This window comes from Bos javanicus, chromosome 22 (assembly GCF_032452875.1).
Source record: "Bos javanicus breed banteng chromosome 22, ARS-OSU_banteng_1.0, whole genome shotgun sequence".
Classification (NCBI taxonomy): Eukaryota; Metazoa; Chordata; class Mammalia; order Artiodactyla; family Bovidae; genus Bos; species Bos javanicus.
In genome coordinates, this window is record NC_083889.1 from 1,661,357 (window position 1) to 1,687,027 (window position 25,671).

The 25,671-nt window shown below is 40.3% G+C and overlaps 1 protein-coding gene across 4 annotated transcripts in view; it reads right to left on the reverse strand.

The window, feature by feature from the left end:
- Nucleotides 1-25,671, reverse strand: part of NEK10 (NIMA related kinase 10) — a 267,365-nt gene that overhangs the window by 140,974 nt on the left and 100,720 nt on the right. For all 4 annotated transcript variants that reach the window (XM_061395695.1, XM_061395694.1, XM_061395692.1 and 1 more), the window contains 3 exons: nucleotides 22,452-22,497; nucleotides 19,919-20,040; nucleotides 19,674-19,776 (listed from right to left, as the gene is read on the reverse strand). In XM_061395695.1, the coding sequence (XP_061251679.1) occupies nucleotides 19,674-19,776; nucleotides 19,919-20,040; nucleotides 22,452-22,497 (271 nt within the window). The remainder of the gene's footprint in view (nucleotides 1-19,673; nucleotides 19,777-19,918; nucleotides 20,041-22,451; nucleotides 22,498-25,671) is intronic.

Here is a 25,671-nt window from a genome sequence, read left to right on the forward strand (position 1 = left end):
TCTTCACATGAGGTGGCCAAAGTATGGAGTTTCAGCTTTAGCATCATTCCTTCCAAAGAAATCCCAGGGCTGATCTCCCTTCAGAATGAACTAGTTGGATCTCCTTGCAGTCCAAGGGTCTCTCAAGAGTCTTCTCCAACACCACAGTTCAAAAGCATCAATTCTTTCACCAGTGTTTTATAATTTTCTACATATAGGTCTTTAGTTTCTTTAGGTAGATATATTCCTAAGTATTTTATTCTTTCCGTTGCAATGGTGAATGGAATTGTTTCCTTAATTTCTCTTTCTGTTTTCTCATTATTAGTGTATAGGAATGCAAGGGATTTCTGTGTGTTGATTTTATATCCTGCAACTTTACTATAGTCATTGATTATTTCTAGTAATTTTCTGGTGGAATCTTTAGGGTTTTCTATGTAGAGGATCATGTCATCTGCAAATAGTGAGAGTTTTACTTCTTCTTTTCCAATTTGGATTCCTTTTATTTCTTTTTCTGCTCTGATTGCTGTGGCCAAAACTTCCAAAACTATGTTGAATAGTAATGGTGAAAGTGGGCACCCTTGTCTTGTTCCTGACTTTAGAGGAAATGCTTTCAATTTTTCACCATTGAGGATAATGTTAGCTGTGGGTTTGTCATATATAGCTTTTATTATGTTGAGGTATGTTCCTTCTATTCCTGCTTTCTGGAGAGTTTTTATCATAAATGGATGTTGAATTTTGTCAAAGGCTTTCTCTGCATCTATTGAGATAATCATATGGTTTTTATTTAAAGAGGACACTAATAGATGGAGAAATATACCATGTTCATGGATTGGAAGAATCAATATAGTAAAAATGAGTATACTACCCAAAGCAATTTATAGATTCAACGCAATCCCTATCAAGCTACCAACAGTATTCTTCACAGAGCTAGAACAAATAATTTCACAATTTGTATGGAAATACAAAAAACCTCGAATAGCCAAAGCGATCTTGAGAAAGAAGGATGGAACTGGAGGAATCAACCTACCTGACTTCAGGCTCTACTACAAAGCCACAGTTATCAAGACAGTATGGTACTGGCACAAAGACAGAAATATTGATCAATGGAATAAAATAGAAAGCCCAGAGATAAATCCACGCACATATGGACACCTTATCTTTGACAAAGGAGGCAAGAATATACAATGGATTAAAGACAATCTCTTTAACAAGTGGTGCTGGGAAATCTGGTCAACCACTTGTACAAGAATGAAACTAGACCACTTTCTAACACCATACACAAAAATAAACTCAAAATGGATTAAAGATCTAAATGTAAGACCAGAAACTATAAAACTCCTAGAGGAGAATATAGGCAAAACACTCCCTGACGTACATCACAGCAGGATCCTCTATGACCCACCTCCCAGAATATTGGAAATAAAATCAAAAATAAACAAATGGGACCTAATTAACCTTAAAAGCTTCTGCACATCAAAGGAAACTATTAGCAAGGTGGAAAGACAGCCTTCAGAATGGGAGAAAATAATAGCAAACAAAGCAACTGACAAACAACTAATCTCAAAAATATACAAGCAACTCCTACAGCTCAACTCCAGAAAAATAAACGACCCAATCAAAAAATGGGCCAAAGAACTAAATGGACATTTCTCCAAAGAAGACATACAGATGGCTAACAAACACATGAAAAGATGCTCAACATTACTCATTATCAGAGAAATGCAAATCAAAACCACTATGAGGTACCATTTCACACCAGTCAGAATGGCTGCGATCCAAAAGTCTACAAATAGTAAATGCTGGAGAGGGTGTGGAGAAAAGGGAACACTCTTACACTGTTGGTGGGAATGCAAACTAGTACAGCCACTATGGAGAACAGTGTGGAGATTCCTTAAAAAACTGGAAATAGAACTGCCTTATGATCCAGCAATCCCACTGCTGGGCATACACACTGAGGAAACCAGAAGGGAAAGAGACACGTGTACCCCAATGTTCATTGCAGCACTGTTTATAATAGCCAGGACATGGAAGCAACCTAGATGTCCATCAGCAGATGAATGGATAAGAAAGCTGTGGTACATATACACAATGGAGTATTACTCAGCCATTAAAAAGAATACATTTGAATCAGTTCTAATGAGGTGGATGAAACTGGAGCCTATTATACAGAGTGAAGTAAGCCAGGAGGAAAAACATAAATACAGTATACTAACGCATATATATGGAATTTAGAAAGATGGTAACAATAACCTTGTGTACGAGACAGCAAAAGAGACACTGATGTATAGAACAGTCTTATGGACTCTGTGGGAGAGGGAGAGGGTGGGAAGATTTGGGAGAATGACATTGAAACATGTAAAATATCACGTAAGAAATGAGTTGCCAGTCCAGGTTCGATGCACGATACTGGATGCTTGGGGCTAGTGCACTGGGACGACCCAGAGGGATGGTATGGGGAGGGAGGAGGGAGGAGGGCTCAGGATGGGGAACACATGTATACCTGTGGCAGATTCATTTTGATATTTGGCAAAACTAATACAATTATGTAAAATTTAAAAATAAAATAAAATTTTAAAAAAATGAAAAAAAAATAAAACAAAAGCATCAATTCTTTGGCGCTCAGCCTTCTTCAAAGTCCAACTCTCACATCCATACACGACCACAGGGAAAACCATAGCCTTGACTAGATGAACCTTTGTTGTCAAAGTAACGTCTCTGCTTTTGAATATGCTATCTAGGTTGGACACAACTTTCCTTCCAAGGAGTAAGCGTCTTTTACTTTCATGGCTGCAGTCACCATCTGCAGTGATTCTGGAGCCCAAAAAAATAAAGTCTGACACTTTCCACGGTTTCCCCATCTATTTCCCATGAAGTCATGGGACCAGATGCCATGATCTTCGTTTTCTGAATGTTGAGCTTTAAGCCAACTTTTTCACTCTCCTCTTTCACTTTCATCAAGAGGCTTTTAGTTCCTCTTCACTTTCTGCCATAAGGGTGGTGTCATCTGCATATCTGAGGTTATTGATATTTCTCCTGGCAATCTTGTTTCCAGTTTGTGTTTCTTCCAGCCCAGCATTTCTCATGATGTACTCTGCATATAAGTTAAATAAGCAGGGTGACAATATACAGCCTTGACATACTCCTTTTCCTATTTGGAACCAGTCTGTTGTTCCCCGTCCAGTTCTAACTGTTGCTTCCTGACCTGCATATAGGTTTCTCAAGAGGCAGGTCAGGTGGTCTGGTATTCCCATCTCTTTCAGAATTTTCCACAGTTTATTGTGATCCACACAGTCAAAAGCTTTGGCATAGTCAATAAAGCAAAAATAGATGTATTTCTGGAACTCTCTTGCTTTTTCCATGATCCAGTGGATGTTGGCAATTTGATCTCTGGTTCCTCTGCCTTTTCTAAAACCAGCTTGAACATCAGGAAGTTCACGGTTCACATATTGCTGAAGCCTGGCTTGGAGAATTTTGAGCATTACTTTACTAGCGTGTGAGATGAGTGCAATTGTGCAGTAGTTTGAGCATTCTTTGGCATTGCCTTTCTTTGGGATTGGAATGAAAACTGACCTTTTCCAGTCCTGTGGCCACTGCTGAGTTTTCCAAATTTGCTGGCATATTGAGTGCAGCACTTTCACAGCATCATCTTTCAGGATTTGGAATAGCTCAACTGGAATTCCATCACCTCCACTAGCTTTGTTCGTAGTGATGCTTTCTAAGGCCCACTTGACTTCACACTCCAGGATGTCTGGCTCTAGGTCAGTGATCACACCATCGTGATTATCTGGGTCGTGAAGATCTTTTTTGTACAGTTCTTCTGTAACTATATGTTTAATTTCATTAAAATGTTACCAAGCCAAAATATTTTCCAGTGTGTTCTCACCAGACATGTTTTAGAGTTCTGGTTGTTTCTGCCTCTTAATCAGCATTTGGAGTTGTCAGGGTTTTTTAATTAGCCATTTTAATTACTATGTAGTGATAGCTCAGTGTAGCTTTAATTTGCATTTTCCTAATGACTAATGGTGTTGAACAATTTTTGGGTACTTATTTGCCATCAGTGTATCTTTTTTTATTATTTTTTAAAATGTATTTATTTTAAATGAAGGCTAATTATTTTACAATATTATAGTGGGTTTTGCCATACACTGACATGAATCAACCATGGGTGTACATGTGTTCCCCATGTACCCCCTCCCACCTTTCTCCCCATCCCATCCCTCAGGGTCATCCCAAGGCACCAGTCCTGAGCACCATTCCTCATCCACTGAACCAGGACTGGTGATCTGTTTCACATATGATAATATACATGTTTCAATGCTATTCTCTCAAATCATCCCACCCTCAGCTTCTCCCACAGAGTCCAAAAGACTGTTCTATACATCTGTGTCTCTTTTGCTGTCTCACGTATAAGATCATCAATACCATCTTTCTAAATTCCATATATATGCATTGGTATACTGTATTGGTGTTTTTCGTTCTGACTTACTTCACTCTGTATAATAGGCTCCAGTTTCATCCACCTCATTAGAACTGATTCAAATGTATTCTTTTCAATGGCTGAGTAATACTCCATTGTGTATACGTACCACAGCTTTCTTATCCATTCATCTGCTGATGGACATCTAGATTGCTTCCATGTCCATGTCCATGTGATGAACATTAGGGTACACGTGTCTCTTTCAATTCTGGTTTCCTCAGTGTGTATGTCCAGCAGTGGGATTGCTGGATCATAAGGCAGTTCTATTTCCAGTTTTTAAGGAATCTCCACACTGTTCTCCATAGTGGCTGTACTAGTTTGCATTCCCACCAACAGTGTAAGAGGGTTCCCTTTTTTCCACACCCTCTCCAGCATTTATTGCTTGTACACTTTTTGGATAGCAGCCATTCTGACTGGCGTGCAATGGTACCTCATAGTGGTTTTGATTTGCATTTCTCTGATAATGAGTGATGTTGAGCATCTTTTCATGTGTTTGTCACCCATGTGTATGTCTTGGAGAAATGTCTGTTTAGTTCTTTGGCCCATTTTTTGATTGGGTCATTTATTTTTCAGGAATTGAGTTGCAGGAGTTGCTTGTATATTTTTGAGATTAATTCTTTGTCAGTTGCTTTGTTTGCTATTATTTTCTCCCATTCTGAAGGCTGCCTTTTCACCTTGCTTATAGTTTCCTTCATTGTGCAAAAGCTTTTAAGGTTAATTAGGTCCCATTTGTTTATTTTTGCTTTTATTTCCATTACTCTGGGAGGTGGGTCATAGAGGATCCTGCTGTGATTCATGTCAGAGAGTGTTTTGCTTAATGTTTTCCTCTAGGAGTTCTATAGCTTCTGGTCTTATGTTTAGATCTTTAATCCATTTTTAGTTTATTTTTCTATATGGTGCTAGAAAGTGTTCTAGTTTCATTCTTGTACAAGTGGTTGACCAGTTTTCCCAGCACCACTTGTTGAAGAGATTGCCTTTTCTCCATTGTAAATTTTTGCCTCCTTTGTCAAAGATAAGTTGTCCATAGGTGTGTGGATTTATCTCTGGGCTTTCCATTTTGTTCCACTGATTTATATTTCTGTCTTTGTGCCAGTACCATACTGTCTTGATGACTGCAGCTTTGTAGTATAGCCTGAAGTCAGGCAGGTTGATTCCTCCAGTTCCATCCTTCTTTCTCAAGATTGCTTTGGCTATTCGAGGTTTTTTGTATTTCCATACAAGTTGTGAAATTATTTGTTCTAGTTCTTTGAAAAATACTGTTGGTAACTTGATAGGGATTGCATTGAATCTATAGATTGCTTTAGGTAGTATATTCATTTTCACTATATTGATTCTTCCATTCCATGAACATGGTATATTTCTCCATCTATTTCTGTCCTCTTTGATTTCTTTCATCAGTGTTATATAGTTTTCTATATATAGGGCTTTTGTTTCTTTAGGTAGATTTATTCCTAAGTATTTTATTCTTTTTGTTGCAATGATGAATGGGATTATTTCCTTAATTTCTCTTTCTGTTTTCTCATTGTTAGTGTATAGGAGTGCAAGGGATTTCTGTGGGCTAATTTTATATCCTGCTACTTTACTATATTCATTGATCAGCTCTAGTAATTTTCTGGTAAAGTCTTTAGGGTTTTCTATGTAGAGGATCATGTCATCTGCAAACAGTGAGAGTTTTACTTCTTTTATAATCTGGATTCCTTTTATTTCTCTTTCTTCTCTGATTGCTGTGGCTAAAACTTCCAAAACTATATTGAATAGTAGTGATGATACTGGGCACCCTTGCCTTGTTCCTGACTTCAGGGGAAATGCTTTCAATTTTTCACCATTGAGGATAATGTTTGCTAAGGGTTTGTGATATATAGCTTTTATTATGTTGAGGTATGTTCCTTCTATTCCTGCTTTCTGGAGAGTTTTTATCATAAATGGATGTTGAATTTTGTCAAAGGTTTTCTCTGCATCTATTGAGATAATCATATGGTTTTTATCTTTCAATTTGTTAATGTTGTGCATTACATTGATTGATTTGCAGATATTCCAACCAGTCCATTCTAAAGGAGATCAGCCCTGGGTGTTCTTTGGAAATAATGACACTAAAGCTGAAACTCCAGTACTTTGGCCACCTCATGCGAAGAAGTGACTCAATGGAAAAGACTCTGATGCTGGGAGGGATTGGTGGCAGGAGGAAAAGGGGACGACAGAGGATGAGGTGGCTGGATGGCATCACCGACTCGATGGACGTGAGTTTGAGTGAACTCTGGGAGATGGTGATGGACAGGGAGTCCTGGCATGCTGTGATTCATGGGGTCGCAAAGAGTTGGACAGGACTGAGTGACTGAACTGAACTGAACTGAAAGAATCCTTGCATTCCTGGGATAAAGCCCACTTTGTCATGATGTATGATCTTTTTAGTATGTTGTTGGATTCTGTTTGCTAGGGTTTTGTTAAGGATTTTTGCATTTATGTTCATCAGTGATATTGGCCTGTAGTTTTCTTTTTTTGTGGCATCTTTGCCAGGTTTTGGTATTAGGGTGATGGTGGTCTCATAGAATGAGTTTGGAAGTTTATCTTCCTCTGCAATTTTCTGGAAGATTTTGAGTAGGATAGGTGTTAGCGCTTCTCTAAATTTTTGGTAGAATTCAGCTGTGAAGCCGTCTGGACCTGAGCTTTTGTTTGCTGGAAGATTTCTGATTAGTTTCGATTTCCATGCTTGTGATGGGTCTGTTAAGATTTTCTATTTCTTCCTGGTTCAGTTTTGGAAAGTTATATTTTTCTAAGAATTTGTCCATTTCTTCCAAGTTGTCCATTTTATTGGTATATAGTTGCTGATAGTCGTCTTATGATCCTCTGTACTTCTGTGTTGTCTGTTGTGATTTCTCCATTTTCATTTCTAATTTTGTTGATTTGATTCTTCTCCCTTTGTTTCTTGATGAGTCTGGTTTGTCAATTTATTTATCTTTTCAAAGAACCAGCTTTTAGTTTTGTTGATTTTTGCTATGGTCTCTTTTGTTTCTTTTGTATTTATTTCTGCCCTAATTTTTACAATTTCTTTCCTTCTACTAACCCTGGGGTTCTTCATTTCCTTTTCTAGTTGCTTTAGGTGTAGAGTTAGGTTATTGAGTTGACTTTTTTCTTGTTTCTTGAGGTAAGCCTGTATTGCTATGAACCTTGCCCTTAGCACTGCTTTTACAGTGTCCCACAGGTTTGGGGTTGTTGTGTTTTCATTTTCATTCATTTCTATGTATATTTTGATTTCTTTTTTTGATTTCTTCTGTGATTTGTTGGTTACTCAGAAGCATGTTGTTTAGCCTCCATATGTTGGAATTTTTAATAGTTTTTTTCCTGTAATTGACATCTAATCTTACTGCATTGTGATTGGAAAAGATGCTTGGAATGATTTCAATTTTTTAGAATTTACCAAGGCTAGATTTATCACCCAGGATATGATCTATCCTAGAGAAGGTTCTGTGTGCGCTTGAGAAAAAAGTGAAATTCATTGTTTTGGGGTGAAATGTCCTATAGATATCAATTAGGCTTAACTGGTCCATTGTATCATTTAAAGCTTGTGTTTCCTTGGTAATTTTCTGTTTAGTTGATCTAGCCATAGATGTGAGTGGGGTATTAAAGCACCCCACTATTATTGTGTTATTGTTAATTTCCCCTTTCATAGTTGTTAGCATTTGTCTTACATATTGCAGTGCTCCTATGTTGGGTGCATATATATTTATAATTGTTATATTCTCTTCTTGGAGTGATCCTTTGATCATTATGTAGTGTCCTTCTTTGTCTCTTTTCACAGCCTTTATTTCAAAGTCTATTTTATCTGATGAGTATTGCTACTCCTGCTTTCTTTTGGTCTCCATTTGTGTGAAATATCTTTTTCCAGCCCTTCACTTTCAGTCTGTATGTGTCCCGTGTTTTGAGGTGGGTCTCTTGTAGACAGTATATATAGGGCTCTTGTTTTTGTATACATTCAGCTAGTCTTTGTCTTTTGGTTGGGACATTCAACCCATTTACATTTAAGATAATTATTGATAAGTATGATCCCATTGCCATTTACTTTGTTGTTTTGGGGTTCAAGTTTATACACCTTTTCTGTGTTTCCTGTCTAGAGAAGAACATTTAGCATTTGTTGGAGAGCTGGTTTGGTGGTGCTGAATTCTCTCAGCTGCTGCTTGTCTGTAAAGCTTTTGATTTCTCCTTCATATTTGAATGAGATTCTTGCTGGGTACAGTAATCTTGGTTGTAGGTTTTTCTGTTTCATCACTTTAAGTATGTCCTGCCAATCCCTTCTGGCCTGAAGAGTTTCTATTGAAAGATCAGCTGTTATCCTTATGGGAATCCCCTTGTGTGTTATTTGTTGTTTTTCCCTTGCTGTTTTTAATATTTGTTCTTTGTGTTTGATCTTTGTTAATTTGATTAATATGTGTCTTGGAGTGTTTCACCTTGGGTTTATCCTGTTTGGGACTCTCTGGGTTTCTTGGACTTGGGTGACTATTTCCTTCCCCATTTTAGGGAAGTTTTCAACTATTATCTCAAGTATTTTCTCATGGTCTTTCTTTTTGTCTTCTTCTTCTGGGACTCCTATGATTCGAATGTTGGGGTGTTTGACATTGTCCCAGAGGTCTCTGAGGTTGTCTTCATTTCTTTTAATTCTTTTTTCTTTTTTCCTTTCTGCTTCATTTATTTCCACCATCCTATCTTCTACCTCACTTATCCTATCTTCTGCCTCAGTTATTCGTTTCCTCCAGAGTGTTTTTGATCTCATTTATTGCATTATTCATTATTTATTGACTCTTTTTTATTTCTTCCAGGTCCTTGTTAAACATTTCTTGCATCTTCTCAATCCTTGTCTCCAGGCTATTTATCTGTAACTCCATTTTGTTTTCAAGATTTTGGATCATTTTTATTACCATTATTCTGAATTCTTTTTCAGGTAGACTCCCCTATCTCCTCTTTTGTTTGGTTTAGTGGGCATTTATCATGTTCCTTTACCTGCTGAGTTTTTCTCTGCTTTTTCACCTTATTTAGATTGCTGTGCTTGGGGTGCCCTTTCTGTATTCTGGCAGTTTGTGGTTCCTTTTTATTGTGGAGGTTCTTCCCTGTGGGTGGGGTTGGATGAGTGGCTTGTCAAGTTTCCTGGTTAGGGAAGCTTGCATCAGTGTTCTGGTGGGTTGAGCTGGACTTTTTCTCTCTGGAGTGCAATAAAGTGTCCAGTAGTAAGTTTTGAGATGTTTATGGGTTTGGTGTGACTTTGGGCAGCCTGCATATTAAAGCTCAGGGCTATGTTCCTGCATTGCTCGAGAATCTGCATGGTATATCTTGCTCTGGAACTTGTTGGCTCTTGGGTGGAGCTTGGTTTCAGTGTAGGTATGAAGGCTTTTGGATGAGCTCTTATCAATTAACGTTCCCTGGAGTCAGGAGTTCTCTGGTGTTCTTGGGTTTGGGACTTAAGCCTCCTGCCTCTGGTTTTCAGTCTTATTCTTACAGTAGCCTCAAGACTTCTCCATCCATACAGCACTGATGATAAAACATCTAGGTTAATGGAGAAAAGATTCTCCACAATGAGAGACATCCAGAAAGGTTCACTGAGTTACATGGAGAAGAGAAGAGGGAGGAGGGAGATAGAGGTGACCAGGAGGAGAAGAGGGGGAATCAAAAGGGGCAAGAGCAGTCTAGCCAGTAACCAAATCCCTGTGTGCTCTCCACAGCCTGGAACACCCAGAGAGGTTCACGGAGTCACACAGAGAAGAGAAGAGGGAGGAAGGAGATAGAGGTGACCAGGAGGAGACGAGGCAGGGTCAAAAGGAGAGAGACAGATCTAGCCAGTAATCAGTTCCCTAAGTGTTCTCCACAGCCCAGAACACACAAAGAGATGCACAGAGTTGGGTAGAGAAGAGAAGGAGGAGGGAGGAGATAGAGGTGACCTAGGGGAGAAAAAAGAGAGTCAAAAAGGGGAGAGGACGATCAAGCCAATAATCACACTCCGAAGTAAAAATGGGTATGGAAGATTGGATTCTTAAAAGTACAAAACTGATAACAAATACCAAAAAGCAAAAATCTAGAGTAGAAGTTAAACTCTCAAAAATACAATATTAAAAAAAAGCAAAACAAAACCACAAAGATTATAAAAAATACATATGAAGTTTGCTTTAAAAATAGGGTCTGGTTTTTTGCAAGGTAATAGTAGGTTATAAAAATGAAAATTAAAGGAGTAATAGAGGACTTAAAACTAAAAAATTAAAAAAATAATAATAGTAAAATATATCTAGGAATTTCTCTGGAGCTGTTGCGGGCAGTGTGAGGTCAGTTCAGTTTTAGATAGTTCCTTGTTCCAGCTTTACTTCTCAAGATCTATAGGCCCCTTCCAATGTAGTTGGTGCTAACTACAGGGTTTTAATCTGTTGCACCTGTCACTTCCAAAGTGGTTCCCTCTCTGTTTTAGCTTCTTCTGTTTGCTAGTCTCTTCAGTGTCTAATTTCCACCCTGACACAAGGGGGTGAAGGTGGTCACTTATTTAGGCTCACTTGTTCACTCGTGCTGTGGAGAGAGGTACACTGCAAACAAATATCACTGGCATATGTGGGGAGAGCTCACAGTGTCTCGGCCACACTGGGTTTGCCCCTGCTCACGGTGTGTGTGCTTTCCCGGTCTACATTGCTCAGGCTTCAGGTTGCTCTGCAGGGGAACTGTCTAAAGTGGGCCCTGGATTGCGTGCCCTTCCCAGGTCTAAGCTGCTCGGGTTCAGGTTCTTGGGTATTCCACAAAGGCACAGACTCGGTTGGGCCTGCGTTTTGTGCCCTTCCCAGGTCCAAGCAGCTCAGGCAACCAGGTGTTTGGTGAGTGCTCTCTCCCCAGGTGGGGGTGCATCTTATCACCTCCCCAGTCCCAGCAGCTTAGTTTCCTGGGTGTGCCATCTCAGATGTGCCATGTGTCTCTTCTGGGGAGCTGATCTCTGGCTGCAACCCTCCCGGTGGATGTCATCCATCCAGGATCCCAGGAAGGCTTGGTTGGCAACTGGGAACCTGCTTGCAGTTTGGTGGAGGATGCCATCTCTGGGGCTGAGTGTGCTCCTTTCTGGCTGTGGCTGCTGCCCGTCTGCCCCCTGCCTCCAGCAGGGGATGGGCCCGTCTGCTGCTAGCTCTCATCTGGTATTCGCTCAGTCCTTTGTCCTGTGAGCGAGCCAGCAGTGTCTTAAGTTTGGGCTTTTCACGGGAATGTTCTCTCTCTCTCTTTTTCTCTCTCTGGCTATCCCACAGTTTGGGTTGCTATCTCACGTTAGCTCCCTCAGATTGCCCTCAGGGCATTCAGGCCCAGTCCTTACCCTAAGCAATGCGACTGTGCCTCCCTGTTCAGCCCCCACTTGCTGGTGGTGGATGCAAGTGTCTGGGCTACTCCTCCACTGGGAACTGCCATTAGGTACATAATCTGTGGTTTTTATTTATTTATTTTCCCTCCCAGTTATGTTGCCCTCTGAGATTCCAAAACTCCCCACAGACCCGCCGGTGAGAGGATTTCCTGGTGTTTGGAAACTTCTCCTCTTTTATGACTCCTTCCCCGAGACATATCTCCATCCCTAACTCTTTTGTCTGTCTTTTTATCTTCTATACTTTGTCCTACCTCCTTTCAAAGACAGTGGGCTGCCTTCCTGGGTACCTGGTGTCCTCTGCCCGCATTCAGAAGCTGTTTTGTGGAATTTACTCAGCATTCAAATGTTCTTTCAATGAATTTGTGGGGGAGAAAGTGTTCTCCCCGTCCTATTCCTCCATCGTCTTCTGTATCTTCTTTGGTGAAGTTCTTGTTCAAAATTTGGTCCTTTTTTTCCATTGGGTTGTTTGTTTTCTTATTATTGAGCTTTCTTATTGCTTGTATTATTGATACAAATTCTTTGTTAAATAGATGACCTACATATATTTTCTCCCAGTCTGCAGCTTGTCTTTTCATTCTGTTAATAACATCTTTCATAGACTGTAAGTTTTAAACTTCAGTGAAATTCAATGAATTTTTTTCTTTTATATGTAATGATTTTGATGTTATAGTTAAGAAATATTTATCTAACTTATGTAAAACAGTCCAGACTATTCTGCTTAAGCGCCACAGAGAGAAGAGGTCCAGGTGAATAAGAGACCAAGTTCCAGCCAAAAGTCAGAACTAATTGCCGGTCATGTGAGTGAGCCTTCTTTGAAGTGGACTCCCAGGCCAAGCACCTTCCTTGGTAGCTCAGCTGGTAAAGAATCTGCCTGCAAAGAGGAGACCCCAGTTTGATTCCTGGGTCGGGAAGATCCCCTGTAAAGGGAACAGCTACCCACTCCAATAGAAATGCCTGGAGAAATCCATGGACAGGAGCCTGGCAGGCTATAGTCCATGGGTCGCAAAGAGTCAGATACAACTGAGTGACTTTCACTTTCTTTCCCAGGCCAAGTTAAGACTTCCAATGATACAGCCTTGGCTCACAGCCTGTCTGAAACTTCATGAGAGACCCTGAGCCAGAACCATACAGCAAGGCTGCTGCTGGATTCCTGACCCTTGAAGTGGTGAGAAAATAAATGTGTGTTCTCTTAAGCCACTAAGTTTTGTGGTAACTGGTTACACAACAATGGATAATTAACACAATCACTATCGCCTAGTTCAGGCCACCGTGAACTCTCCTGAACTGTACTGAACTATACTTTCTAAGCAGACTCCCCACATCCATTACTACCCTCCAAAACATAATTCTCCAAACCAGCGCTACAATCTTTGAAAAACCTAAACCAGTATCACTACTTAGAGGTTAAAATCCCTCAAAGGATAAATACTGATAAATACTTCTGATAAATACTAAGAATAAAGACCAAACTCTTACCAGGCATAAAAGATGGTATATAATCTGGTTTTTCAGAAAGGGCTTTGAGAGGGTAACAGGCAGGAAGGACAGGAGTCTCCAAATGGAGGAAATAAGCTGCAAGTGTCAGACATTTTTCTTATCTCTCTCTTAAGCAGCAGGAAGAAACAAAAGTGTCATATTTTTTCCCTTCTCTACACAAATTTAAAAGGAGGTTTCTCTTAAAATTCTGTGTTGCCATGACACCTGGTTCCACCAGAACTTTTCTCAAACCTTGAGATAACCAATGCATTTTTCTTATGGAAATGTTTGTCTTAAGCTATGTTAATGTACTACGTATGTACCCTAGACTCTGTCTTCAAGTCGGTTCCACCTAAAGGCTCAGAACTGACTTGACAAACCAGTATGTTATACTCATACACTGTTCTCCTAATCTATGTTAATGAAGGCTATATATTTGTATGAAATCTGCCTTTCTTCAAAATTCTTGTCAATCATTTTATGGCCTGGGATGACTCAGTTCAGTTCAGTTCAGTTTAGTCACTCAGTTGTGTCCGACTCTTTGCGACCCCATGAACCCCAAGACACCAGGCCTCCCTGTCCATCACCAACTCCCAGAGTTTACCCAAACTCATGTCCATTGAGTCGGTGATGCCATCCAACCATCTCATCCTCTGTCATCCCCTTCTCCTCCTGCCCTCAATCTTTCCCGGCATCAGGGGCTTTTCTAATGAGTCAGTTCTTCGCATCAGGTGGCCAAAGTATTGGAGTTTCAGCTTCAACATCAGTCCTTCCAATGAACACCCAGGACTGATCTCCTTTAGGATGAACTGGTTGAATGTCCTTGCAGTCCAAGAGACTCTCAAGAGTATTCTCCAACACCACAGTTCAAAAGCATCAATTCTTCAGTGCTCAGCTTTCCTCACAGTGCAACTCTCACATCCATACATGACCATTGGAAAAACCATAGCCTTGACTAGATGGACCTTTGTTGACAAAGTAATATCTCTGCTTTTCAATATGCTATCTTGGTTGGTTATAACTTTCATTCCAATGAGTAAACATCTTTTAATTTCATGGCTGCAGTCATCATATGCAGTGATTTTGGAGCCCCCAAAAATAAAGTCAGCTACTATTTTCACTGTTTCCCCATCTATTTCCCATGAAGTGATGGGACCAGATGCCTTGATCTTAGTTTTCTGAATGTTGAGCTTTAAGCCAACTTTTTCACTCTCCTCTTTCACTTTCATCAAGAAGATCTTTAGTTCTTCTTCACTTTCTGCCATAAAGGTGGTGTCATCTTCATATCTGAGGTTATTGATATTTCTCCCAGCACTAGGTTGGTCACCAACCTAGTGTATATGTGTATATATGTATCTAGATCTACATATATTTATTCATAAGTACATACATGTGCGTGCTCCGTCACTTCAGTTGTGTGTGACTCTTTACAATCCTATGGAATGTAACCCGCTAGGCCCCTCTGTCCGTGGGATTCCCCAGGCAAGAATACTGAAGCAGGTTACCATGCCCTCCTCCAGGGGATCTTCCTGACCCAGGGATCAAACCCAAGTCTCTTACGTTTCCTGCATTGGCAAATGGGTTCTTTGCCACTAGCGCCACCTGGGAAGCCCTCATAAGTATACGCTGCTGCTGCTGCTAAATCGCTTCAGTCATGTCCGACTCTGTGCGACCCCACAGACGGCAGCCCACCAGGCTCCCCTGTCCCTGGGATTCTCCAGGCAAGAACACTGGAGTGGGTTGCCATTTCCTTCTTCAGTGCATGAAAGTGAAAAGTGAAAGTGAAGTCACTCAGTCGTGTCCAATTCTTAGCAACCCCATGGACTGCAGCCCACCAGGCTCCTCCATCCATGGGATTTTCCAGGCAAGAGTACTGGAGTGAGGTGCCATTGCCTTCTCCTCATAAGTATATACATATACTTTATTCATATATACATACAAACACATACATACGTACAAAATACATACAATTCAGTCAATAAAAAGACTGAAATCTTGCCATTTTCAACAACATGGATGGACCTTGAGGGCATTATACTAAGTGAAATAAGTTAGACAGAGAAAGACATACTGTATAATTTCACTTACATGTGGACTGTAAAAAACAAAAATCAAGCTCATAGATACATAGAACAGACTGGTGGTTGCAAAATGCAGAGGATAGGGAATGGGAGAAGTGGGTGAAGGAGGTCAAAATACAAACTTCCAGTTCTAACATAAATAAGTCCTGTGGATGTCATATACAGCATGGTGACTATAGTTAATAATACTGTATTGCATATTTGAAAGTTGCTAAGAGAGTAGATCTTAAAAGGTTCTCAACACAAGAGAAAAAAATTAACTATGTAACATGATGGGTGTTAACTTGGCTTATTGTGATGATCATTTTATAATGTATACAAATACCAAATCATTATGTTGTTCATCTGAAACTAAAAGAATGTATATGTCACTTATAACTCCAGAAGTTTTTAATTAGAAATTAAAAAAAAATAAAAATGATAATATCCAAAGCACTCTTTCTTAGTAAAGTACTAGAAGATACACTTTGGCAAAATAAGGGAGTTATAAAAGAAAGAGAAGTCCAGAGGATGCAGGAAATAGAGGCTCCAACCAGAAAAGGAACAGGGAGTTCCCTGGTGGTCTAGTGGTTAGGGTTCAGTGCAGTAGCCCAGGTTCAATCCCTGGTCAGGAAACAGATCTCACAAGCAGCACGGTGTGGCCAAATTAAAAAAAAAAGAAGAAGAAGAAGACCATGAAAGTTCCAGGACAACAGCTGTGTAACAGACCTAAAGTTAAACTCAGTCTATGTTACAACAGACAACTACAGAAAATGAGTATCCAAGAGAAAAAAAAAACTGAGAGTAACTGTCTTGTCTGACCATGTGGAAAATAGACAAAGAAGACTTTTATATTCCTTTTAGAAGATCTGGGAAGAAGAAATGAAAGTACACAGAAAACTAGGAAAATTAAAAAAAAAAAAAGAAGGCAATTATTAACTCTAAGAAAAACAAAAGGCCTATAAGGAAGGAGAAGTAATCAACATTGAACAATAGTTACACAGTAGTAATAATGTAAATACTGAATACTGATTTAACCCATAGTTGTGCCATAAATTGGAGAAGGGAATGGCAACCCACTCCAGTATTCTTGCTTGGAGAATTCCATGGACAGAGAAGCCTGGTGGGCTACAGTCCATGGGGTCACAAAGAGTTGAACACGACTGAGCAACTTTCACTTTAACACTATGCTATAAATATATTGCAGGATGGCAGGTGGGGAAGAAGAGAAAACAAGAAAATTGAATCCTCAACTATCATAGTAATAGGCACTCAGCCATATCTGACTCTTTGTACCCATGGACTGTAGCCAACCAGGTTCCTCTGTCCATGGGATTTTCCAGGCAAGAATACTGGAGTGAGTAGCCGTTTTCTTCTCCAGGGGATCTTCCCAACGCAGGGCTCAAACCCACATCTCCTATATTACAGGTGGATTTTTTACTGTCTGAGCCACCAGGGAAGCCCAAGAATACTGGAATGGGTTGCCATGCCCTCCCTCCAGGGAATCTTCCCAACCCAGGGATCCAATCCAGGTCTCCTGCATTGCAGGCAGATTATTGGCTGAGCCACCAAGGAAGCCAATGGAAAACCAAATACCAGAAAATAGAGCTAAAAAAGAATGAAAAGTGGTTGTTTTAAGGAAATGGAACTGAGGGTTGCAAAGGGATAGGTTTTTCTTTACAAGATTTTTAGCACTATCTTATTTTGTAAACCATTTTGATGTGTGGTACTGGTTAAAGAAAATAAATATAAGAATTACTTGAAATAAGTTTAGACAGAAAATAAATCAGACTACCACAATAAAAGATTAACCTCAATGTATTTAAATGTAAGAAAATGGGACATAGCATTGGCTAGACTCAGAAAATATGGTCTGAAAAATCACCTTTAGAAAGATTAAATAGATCCATTAAACTATTAAGCATCTGTTTAATAGTATTACTGTTTGGTATGAAATTCAAACACACAATCATAATCCTTATTAGTTTATACATTAAAATATCTACAAGCATACAAACATTAAATAGTAAAAATTTTTAAAGAAGTGAAGTCGATCAGTCGTATCTGACTCTTTGAGACCCCATGGACTGTAGCCTACCAGGCTCCTCCATCCATGGGATTTTCCAGGCAAGAATACTGGAGTGGGTTGCATTTCCTTCTCCAGGAGATCTTCCCAACCCAGGGATTGAACCCAGGTGTCCCACATCATAGGCAGATGCCTTACTGTCCGAGCCACCAAGGAAGTCCTAAAAAAAGATTCTTAAGGAAACACAAGTACAATTCATAAAAAGAAAAAAGTAAAAAGCTTACAATAAACAAAATTATAATTAACTTCTAGATTAAGTAAATTAAATGTGTATTCAAGATGAAGAGTCACAATTATTTGACCTCATCATATATATCACAAAGCATTGTCTTGAAATATTACCAAGTAAGTTTGCACTGAAGATTTTGATAGAGCTTCTGTTTGGGGATTTTTTAAAACTGATGTAGCATGCTCTAACCAAAAAACAAAATCTGGACAGTGAATCTAATCATCGTTACTGAGGATGTGGTTATGGTAAAAGCCTACATTTGAAATTGCCTTCACAAGGAATCGGATTCTTCCCAAACTAAGAGACTCAGCTTTAAAACGTTGTCAAATCTCTTTCAGGTTTCCCAGGTTGTGTGAGTGGTAAAGAACCCTCCTGCCAGTGTAGGGAGACACAGGTTCAATTCCTGGGTCAGGAAAATCCCTTGAAGGAGGGCATGGCAACCCATTCCAGTTTTCTTGCCTGGAGAATCCATGGACCGAGGAGTTTGGCAGGCTCGATCCAAAGGTTGCAAAGAGTTGAACACAACTGACAAAACTTAGCACACACACATGCAGGTACGCACAAATGCCTTTCACATCAGTAAAACTTAGGAGAGGATCTCCTAAGTTGGGTGCCTAAGGCAATTCACTAGGCAGGGGAGGGGTGGGAAATATCAAAATCTCTATCTTGAATTTTAATGCACCCCTTTGCATGTTATTTCTGTTGATGTCATGTACTATAGAATAATTATACAGTGATATGTGTATAGCATTTATAAATAAGCATACATATATTGCCCCTTCATGGATCACAGCCTTGTCATGGCAAAGGTGCTAGCACAACTGAATGAAGCTGGGAGTCACCAAGATGGATGGGTCATACTGAAGAGTTTGGACAAACAAAATGCTGTCCACTGGAGAAGGAAATGGAACCCACTCCAGCTGAACAATATGAAAAGGCAAAAAGATATGATGCTGGAAGGTGAGACCCCCCCCCCAGGTTGGAAGGTATCCAATACACTACTGGGGAAGAGTGGAGGGCAATTACTAGTGATGGTTATAGATTAATACCATCACCAACTCAATGGACATGAATTTGAGCAAACTCTAGAAGATAGTGGAGGACAGAGGAACCTGACATGCTATAGTCCATGGGGTTGCAAAAAGTCAGACACGACAGTTACTGAACAACAATAACAACAACAATACATGTATTGGCAGTGTGTTATCAAAAGAATTTACCAGTGGAAGGTCACGATCACAAATATTTCCAGAACACTGATTTAGCTATCTCTCCCTACTTGTAGTGGGCGAACCACCTAGAGTAGCTAGTGTTCATGAGTGAAGAGGACAGGGGAAAGCTAATATATCATTCTAAGCTAAAAAGCTTATTTTATGATTGAGAAATTACAACTGTGGGGGAAAAAACTAAGTTTCTCACTTGCAAAAATTTATATAACATTAGGATAACCTGCTACACTTGAAGATACTGTGATATAAAGTAAACATGTTGAAGTATACAAACGGCTAGATTTTTTACAGTTCTTCATATGCTTATTGGTCACCCATGTCACAGACTATGTTAAAACAGTACAATAATGTGTTCATGTGGTAGTCATAAAAGCTTTTGTTGATGAAGAAGTATTCTACAGAAAGAAAAAAAAACCCTAGAAACCATTGATTTAGGAATTAAAGGCTCCAGCATCCTAAGAGTATTTTATTCTCTCATACTGAGAACTTCAAGAACATCAAGAACTTCACTAGTCACTGTCCACTGTAGTACCCACTACTCCACATAGGGATACTTAAATTAACTAAAAGTTAGTAGAATTTAAAATTCATATCCTCAGTCACAGTAGGCACATTTCAAGTGCCCAATAGCCACACGTGGCCAGTGGCTGCTGGACTAGACAACACAGACAGAGAATGCACCTATCAGTGTGGAAAGTTCTATCCAACTACTCTGCCCTAGAATAATATTCAGAGACTCTCAAGCTGAAACTTTTCCGATTGAATACTTACTGACGGTCACTCTGTCCTTGTCCCCCAGCATGATGTTGTTCGGCGTCAGGTCTCTATGGATGATCCTCTTCTCCTTGTGCAAGTACCGAAGAGCCAAGCACAGCTGCAAATGGCAAACGACAAGCAAAGGTTGCTTCTGTGCTATACACGGACAGACCGCCACTCACAACCACTGCACACACCTCTGGGAGGTCAGCTGAGACCTGTACTGTTTCATAGGGAAAGTTAATGAAGATGAACGATACCTGTATAAATATTTTCCATAGTCTCTCTTCAGCAAAATGATGTCGTTTTTCCTTCAAAGAACTGAAATGCTCTCCAAGAGGGGCCCCTTCTATAAGTTCCATAACTATATACAGCCTATCATCTATATATGAAAAAAGAAAAGGTAATAGAAAATTAAACTCAATAGAGACATTTTGAAAGAACTTATGAATTAGAATCCAAGCTTCCCAGTGGTTGTTCAGGGCACACACATCACAGAAGAGTCAGGGATGTGGTTTCACTCAGCTGGAAGGTCAGGGCCCAGGGGGCTCTGGGGGACACTGTATCTCTTTCAACTACAGGCAACCCCCTAGCATCAGTTTGCGCTGGCAACTGTTATCATTTTCTACTTATACCAGGATGTGGAAGGGCTGAGGACCACCAAAGAGAAGCAAATGCTCCCGTCACGGAGAATTCCCTGAAGCACAGGTAAACCCATCTCTCCACTCAGTGGTCTAAAACTTACACTTAAATCAAACTAGACATTCAGAAAAGTGTTTTACATTTATTGTTCTTCAGCCTCATACATTTACCTTACAGTGTTTTACAGTGAAATCACATCATGGTTTAGAAATAAGCGCGTTGGATACACCACCCATGATGGAAAATCTCAGCCCCTGACAAGGACTGAGAAAGCTGGCCTTCTCCAGATTGCAGCTGATGGACCCCAGGAATCTCATAACTGACTGGCTTTGCCTCTTTCCTTTGGATGTTAAGAAACAAGTAAATTCTACTTTCTCTTCCAAAACTAATATGGAACTATTAACAATAGTACGTGATATGTATCTTCTGTAATGTTTTGGCTGTATGTAAAATATGTATGGGCTTCCCAGGTAGCTCAGTGGTAAAGAAATTGTCTGCCAATGCGGAGTTGCAGGTTCAATCCCTGGGTCAGGAAGATCCCCGGGAGTAGGAAATGGCAACCCACTTCAGTATTCTTGCCTGGGAAATCCCATGGACAGATGAGCCTGTCTGTGGGGTCACCAAGAGTCAGATACAACTGAGTGACCAAACAACAACTAACTTTAGCTTTATTTTTAATTTTCTCACCTTCTATTTCCTTTTATCATGATTTCCTAATCTATTTCTACATGTTTTATGTATTTTTAAAATCACTTTCAATTCTTTTCAGAAGAAGTAATGTTATTTTGTTTTCAAATTAAAGTTAATGGTATCACTTCAGCATAAGTCAGAAGCCAGTCTAGACCTCTTTATTATGGGATGTGCACTAAATTATGGGAAATTGTTCTAATATCAAGAACAAATGGCCAAGGGAGCTGGATTTGCTGTAGGTTTCACCACTGAGTTCCTCTGAGTCAACCAGAGGATGGGAAAACTCATAACCCTGCCAGGTTTGTACAGCACTAGGCAGTGGCACCCACTCCAGTACTCTTGCCTGGAAAATCCCATGGACGGAGGAGCCTGGTGGGCTGCAGTCCATGGGGTCGCTAAGAGTCGGACATGACTGAGCGACTTCACTTTCTCTTTTCACCTTCATGCACTGGAGAAGGAAATGGCAACCCACTCCAGTGTTCTTGCCTGGAGAGTCCCAGGGACGGGGGAGCCTGGCGGGCTGCCGTCCATGGGTCGCACAGAGTCGGACATGACTGACGTGACTTCGCAGCAGCAGAACTGATAGGGGCTTCCCTGGTGGTGCTTAGTGGTAAAGAATCTGCCAGCTAATGCAGGAGACATGAGACATGGGTTCAATCCCTGGGTAGGGAAGATCCCTTGGAAGAAGAAATGGCATTCAAGTTTTCTTGCTGGGGGAATCCTGTGAACAGAGGAGCCTGGAGGGCTATAGTCCATGGGGTGGCAAAGAGTCAGACACAACTGAGGATCTGAGCACAAGCACTGATAAAGAGGCAGTGAGGAAGCCCCTTCATGTGGAGACTTATTTTGAAATTTCACAAGTGAAGCACATCAGGTGTATTAAAATGTATATTGCTTCAGTCAAAAGTTCTATTGTTTTTAAAAACAAGTGACTGAGTTTGGTTTTATCTCAACGTTTTGATTCTGTATTCCAGCATCCTAAAGATGATGCAATCAGGGTTACATCACCACCTTGTGGCAATTACCTGAACTTCAAGAGAAAGAAACCTCAAACACCCAGCCCAATTTGTTTGAGGGGAAGAGGGTGGAAAAAATCATCTGATTTAATAAAAAAAAAAATACACCTTTTTATTTTTTCTTAAATAAGCCACCATCCTTTTGTTTTATTTTCTCCTGATCCTACTAAAGGCTTTTTGTATATGAAAATAGCAATATTTAGTATTTTGGTTTGTTTGTGCAATCTTATATAGAGAGATCTAAGTATTTTATAAGTATATTTTGATCTTGGACTATCAGTGTTTCACTGATCAAGAAAGTGATGAAAAATATCAACTATCATATATATATAATAAAGAAAAGGTAGAGAAAAGAGTTGATTAAGCTTCTTTTGTAACATTTTTTTAAAAAATATTTAAATAACATAGATACTTTATTAGAAATATCACGAAAACTCATACTTACTTTCCAGAAATGTTTTATAATAGCGTACAACATTTGGATGATAAAGCTATAAGAAAATAAATAACAAACATTATACCTACTTTAAAATATAAACTTGTTTTCACAATTTAGTTGGATTCATATTTGAAAACAACAAAGAAATTATCCTGTTTACATTTATTTATACAACAAAGCATTTCAAAATATCATCTAATTTTTCATGATTCTTGTTTATTTGCTGCTTACAAAACTATTTTGAAAACAGCAATCTCCTATATAGCCTTATAAAATAGCAATAAAAACTGGTTCTGCTTTCTCACTTAATTTAACTAAAATGGAGGATTATAGAACTGGAAGCTATCTTAAGAATTCATTTAACACTCCCTGCTCCAATACCACAAACAGATTGCATTGAGGAGAAAATTGAAATGAAACAATTAACTTTGAACACATATATCTATGCTCTTAACCTCTCTCTGCCACTTAAATGTTTATATACACTGTGTCTATTTACATGACTCATGTCTTTCTATGCTCTCCAAAATGGTTTTTCCAGTGGTCATGTATGGATATGAGAGTTGGACTGTGAAGAAAGCTGAGCACCCAAGAATTGATGCTTTTGAACTGTGGTGTTGGAGAAGACTCTTGAGAGTCCCTTGGACTGCAAGGAGATCCAACCAGTCAATCCTAAAAGAGATCAGCCCTGGGTGTTCTTTGGAAGGAATGATGCTAAAGCTGAAACTCCAGTAATTTGGCCACCTCATGTGAAGAGTTGACTCACTGGAAAAGACTCTGATGCTGGGACGGATTGGGGGCAGGAGGAAAAGGGGACAACAGAGGATGAGACGGTTGGATGGCATCACCAACTCGATGTTCGTGAGTTTGAGTGAACTCTGGGAGTTGGTGATGGACAGGGAGGCCTGGCGTGCTGCGGTTCATGGGGTCACAAAGAGTCGAACACGACTGAGCGACTGAACTGAACTGAACTGAATGGTAAAGAATCCACCCACAATGCAGGAGACCCGGGTTCAATCCCTGGGTTGAGAAGATTCCCTGGACAAGGGAATGACAACCCACTCCAATATTCTTGTCTGAAGAATTCCATGGACAGAGGAGCCTGGCAGGCTACAGTCCATGAGGCTGCAAAGGGCTGACATGACTGAGCGACTAATATTTTCACATCAAAATAACATGAGCTACTAATCCCATTAAAATTATAAGAATAATTGCCCATGTCTCCCTCCTTGAACAAACTTAGGGCAGACTCCTTTGGGTGATCCTCTGGACTAGGCCTCCTCTCCTTGGCCTGCCAGGTTTTAGTGAGAATCCTGCTCAGTTGGTTTAGAGGGAATCTTGCACTCTTGATATCCAGTCAAGTTCTTCACCCCTCAACTTTGTGATCTGATCAAGTTTTTCTTCTCCAACCTGATAACTAACCAATTTTCCATTCTTTGACATCCCCAGCCCTGACTTTTAGTTGTAAGTCCCCCGTCATGCCTCTCCTGTTGAGAGCTGAGTTGAATCTCTCTCCTCTCTTGCAATAGTTTGACTTCTATTGCAGTGGTCCTGAATAGTTTTCCTTGTGGTTTAAAAGTTCTGATTGCATTACTCTCTCCATGTGTCCCACCCCCACCTAGTCCTCCCCACTGCCTGTGTCTGTAAGTCTGTTCTCTATGCCTACATGTCCACTGTTACCTGTAAACAGGCTTATCAGTACCATCTTCCTAGACTCAAGTTGGAAACTGCTGGGAATTAGCTGTATGATTCAAGAAACTTGAATCATACAGTAGATAAAGTATCTGTCTGCAGTGCAGGAGACCCGGGTTCAATTCCTGGGTCAGGAAAACCCCCTGGAGAAGGGAATGGCTACCCACTCCAATATTCTTGCCTGGAAAATCCCATGGACAGAGGAGCCTGGTGGGCTACAGTCCATGGGGTCACAAAGAGTCGGGCACAACTGAGCAACTAACACTTCACTTCACTTCAACAACCTAGACGGGTGGAAGGGTAGGAAGTGGGAGGGAGGTTAGAGAGGGAGGAGACACATGTATACCTATGGCTGACTCAAGTTGATATATGGCAGGGGCCAACACAATATTGTGAAGCAATTTTCCTCCAGTTAAAAATAAGTAAGTTTGGGGAAAAAAGTTCTCATCTTAGCTACATGTGGTGGATGTTAACTGGACTTGGTGTGGTCATCACATCATGATACATACAAATATTTAACCATCATGTTGCTCACCTGAAACTAATCTGCTGTCATATGTCATTTATACCTCAACAAAAGGGGTCCCTGGAGGAGGGCATGGCAACCCACTCCAGTGTTCTTGCCTGGAGAATCCCATGGACAGAGGAGCCTGGAGGGCTACAGTCCAGGGGGTCACAGTCAGTCAGACATGACTGAGTATGCATGCACTCCAAAAAGTGTCCAGTAAAATTTTCTCTTTGGCATAGTTTACCTTAGAATGAGTGGTGGTTTAGTAGCTAAGTCAAGTCTGATTCTTGTGATCCCATTGGCTGTAGCCCGCCAGGTTCCTCTGTCCATGGAATTTTCCAGGCAAGAATACTGGAGTGGGTTGCCATTTCCTTCTCCAGGGGATCTTCCCAACACAGGAACTGAACCTATGTCTCCTACATTGCAGACTTAGAATGTAACATAGAAATTCTACTTTTTTAATAAGGGATAATTTTCCAAAAGAATACTAAGTTTTTGTGGTTGTTTATTTAAAATTTGAGTTTCTAAGTGAACTGGAGTTTATTTCATCTCAGAACAGTCCCTGGTACACTGTAGATGTCTTGTATCTCTCTCTAGCCTTTCTTCTTGCCATTTCATAGGAGAGTCCTCTGGCTGTCCACCGAAACCTGCCCTCACGCTGCTCCATCCCATCAGGTGGTAGCAGGATGCACTTCCCACCACAGGTCACATCTCTCTGCCTCTCTCTGCCTCTCCTGCAGCCCTGAGGGAGCTTATCACTCAGCTCTCCCCAGTGGAGAGTGAGGGGAGCCCACTGTCTGAACGCAAAATGCAGGGCGCACCACCTTGGTGGCTGCAATGGGAGAGGAGGAGCAGGTCCCTGCCTGACCACGTGGAGCAGAGCAATGCATCTGGACTGGCAGGAAGATGAAGCCCTACATGGAGAGGCCTCGCCTTCAAGCCCATGTATCAATACTTTGGGGCATCTTTGTTACTACAACTCAGTACTAACATTAACAAATACACTCTCCCATTCTAGTCCCACTT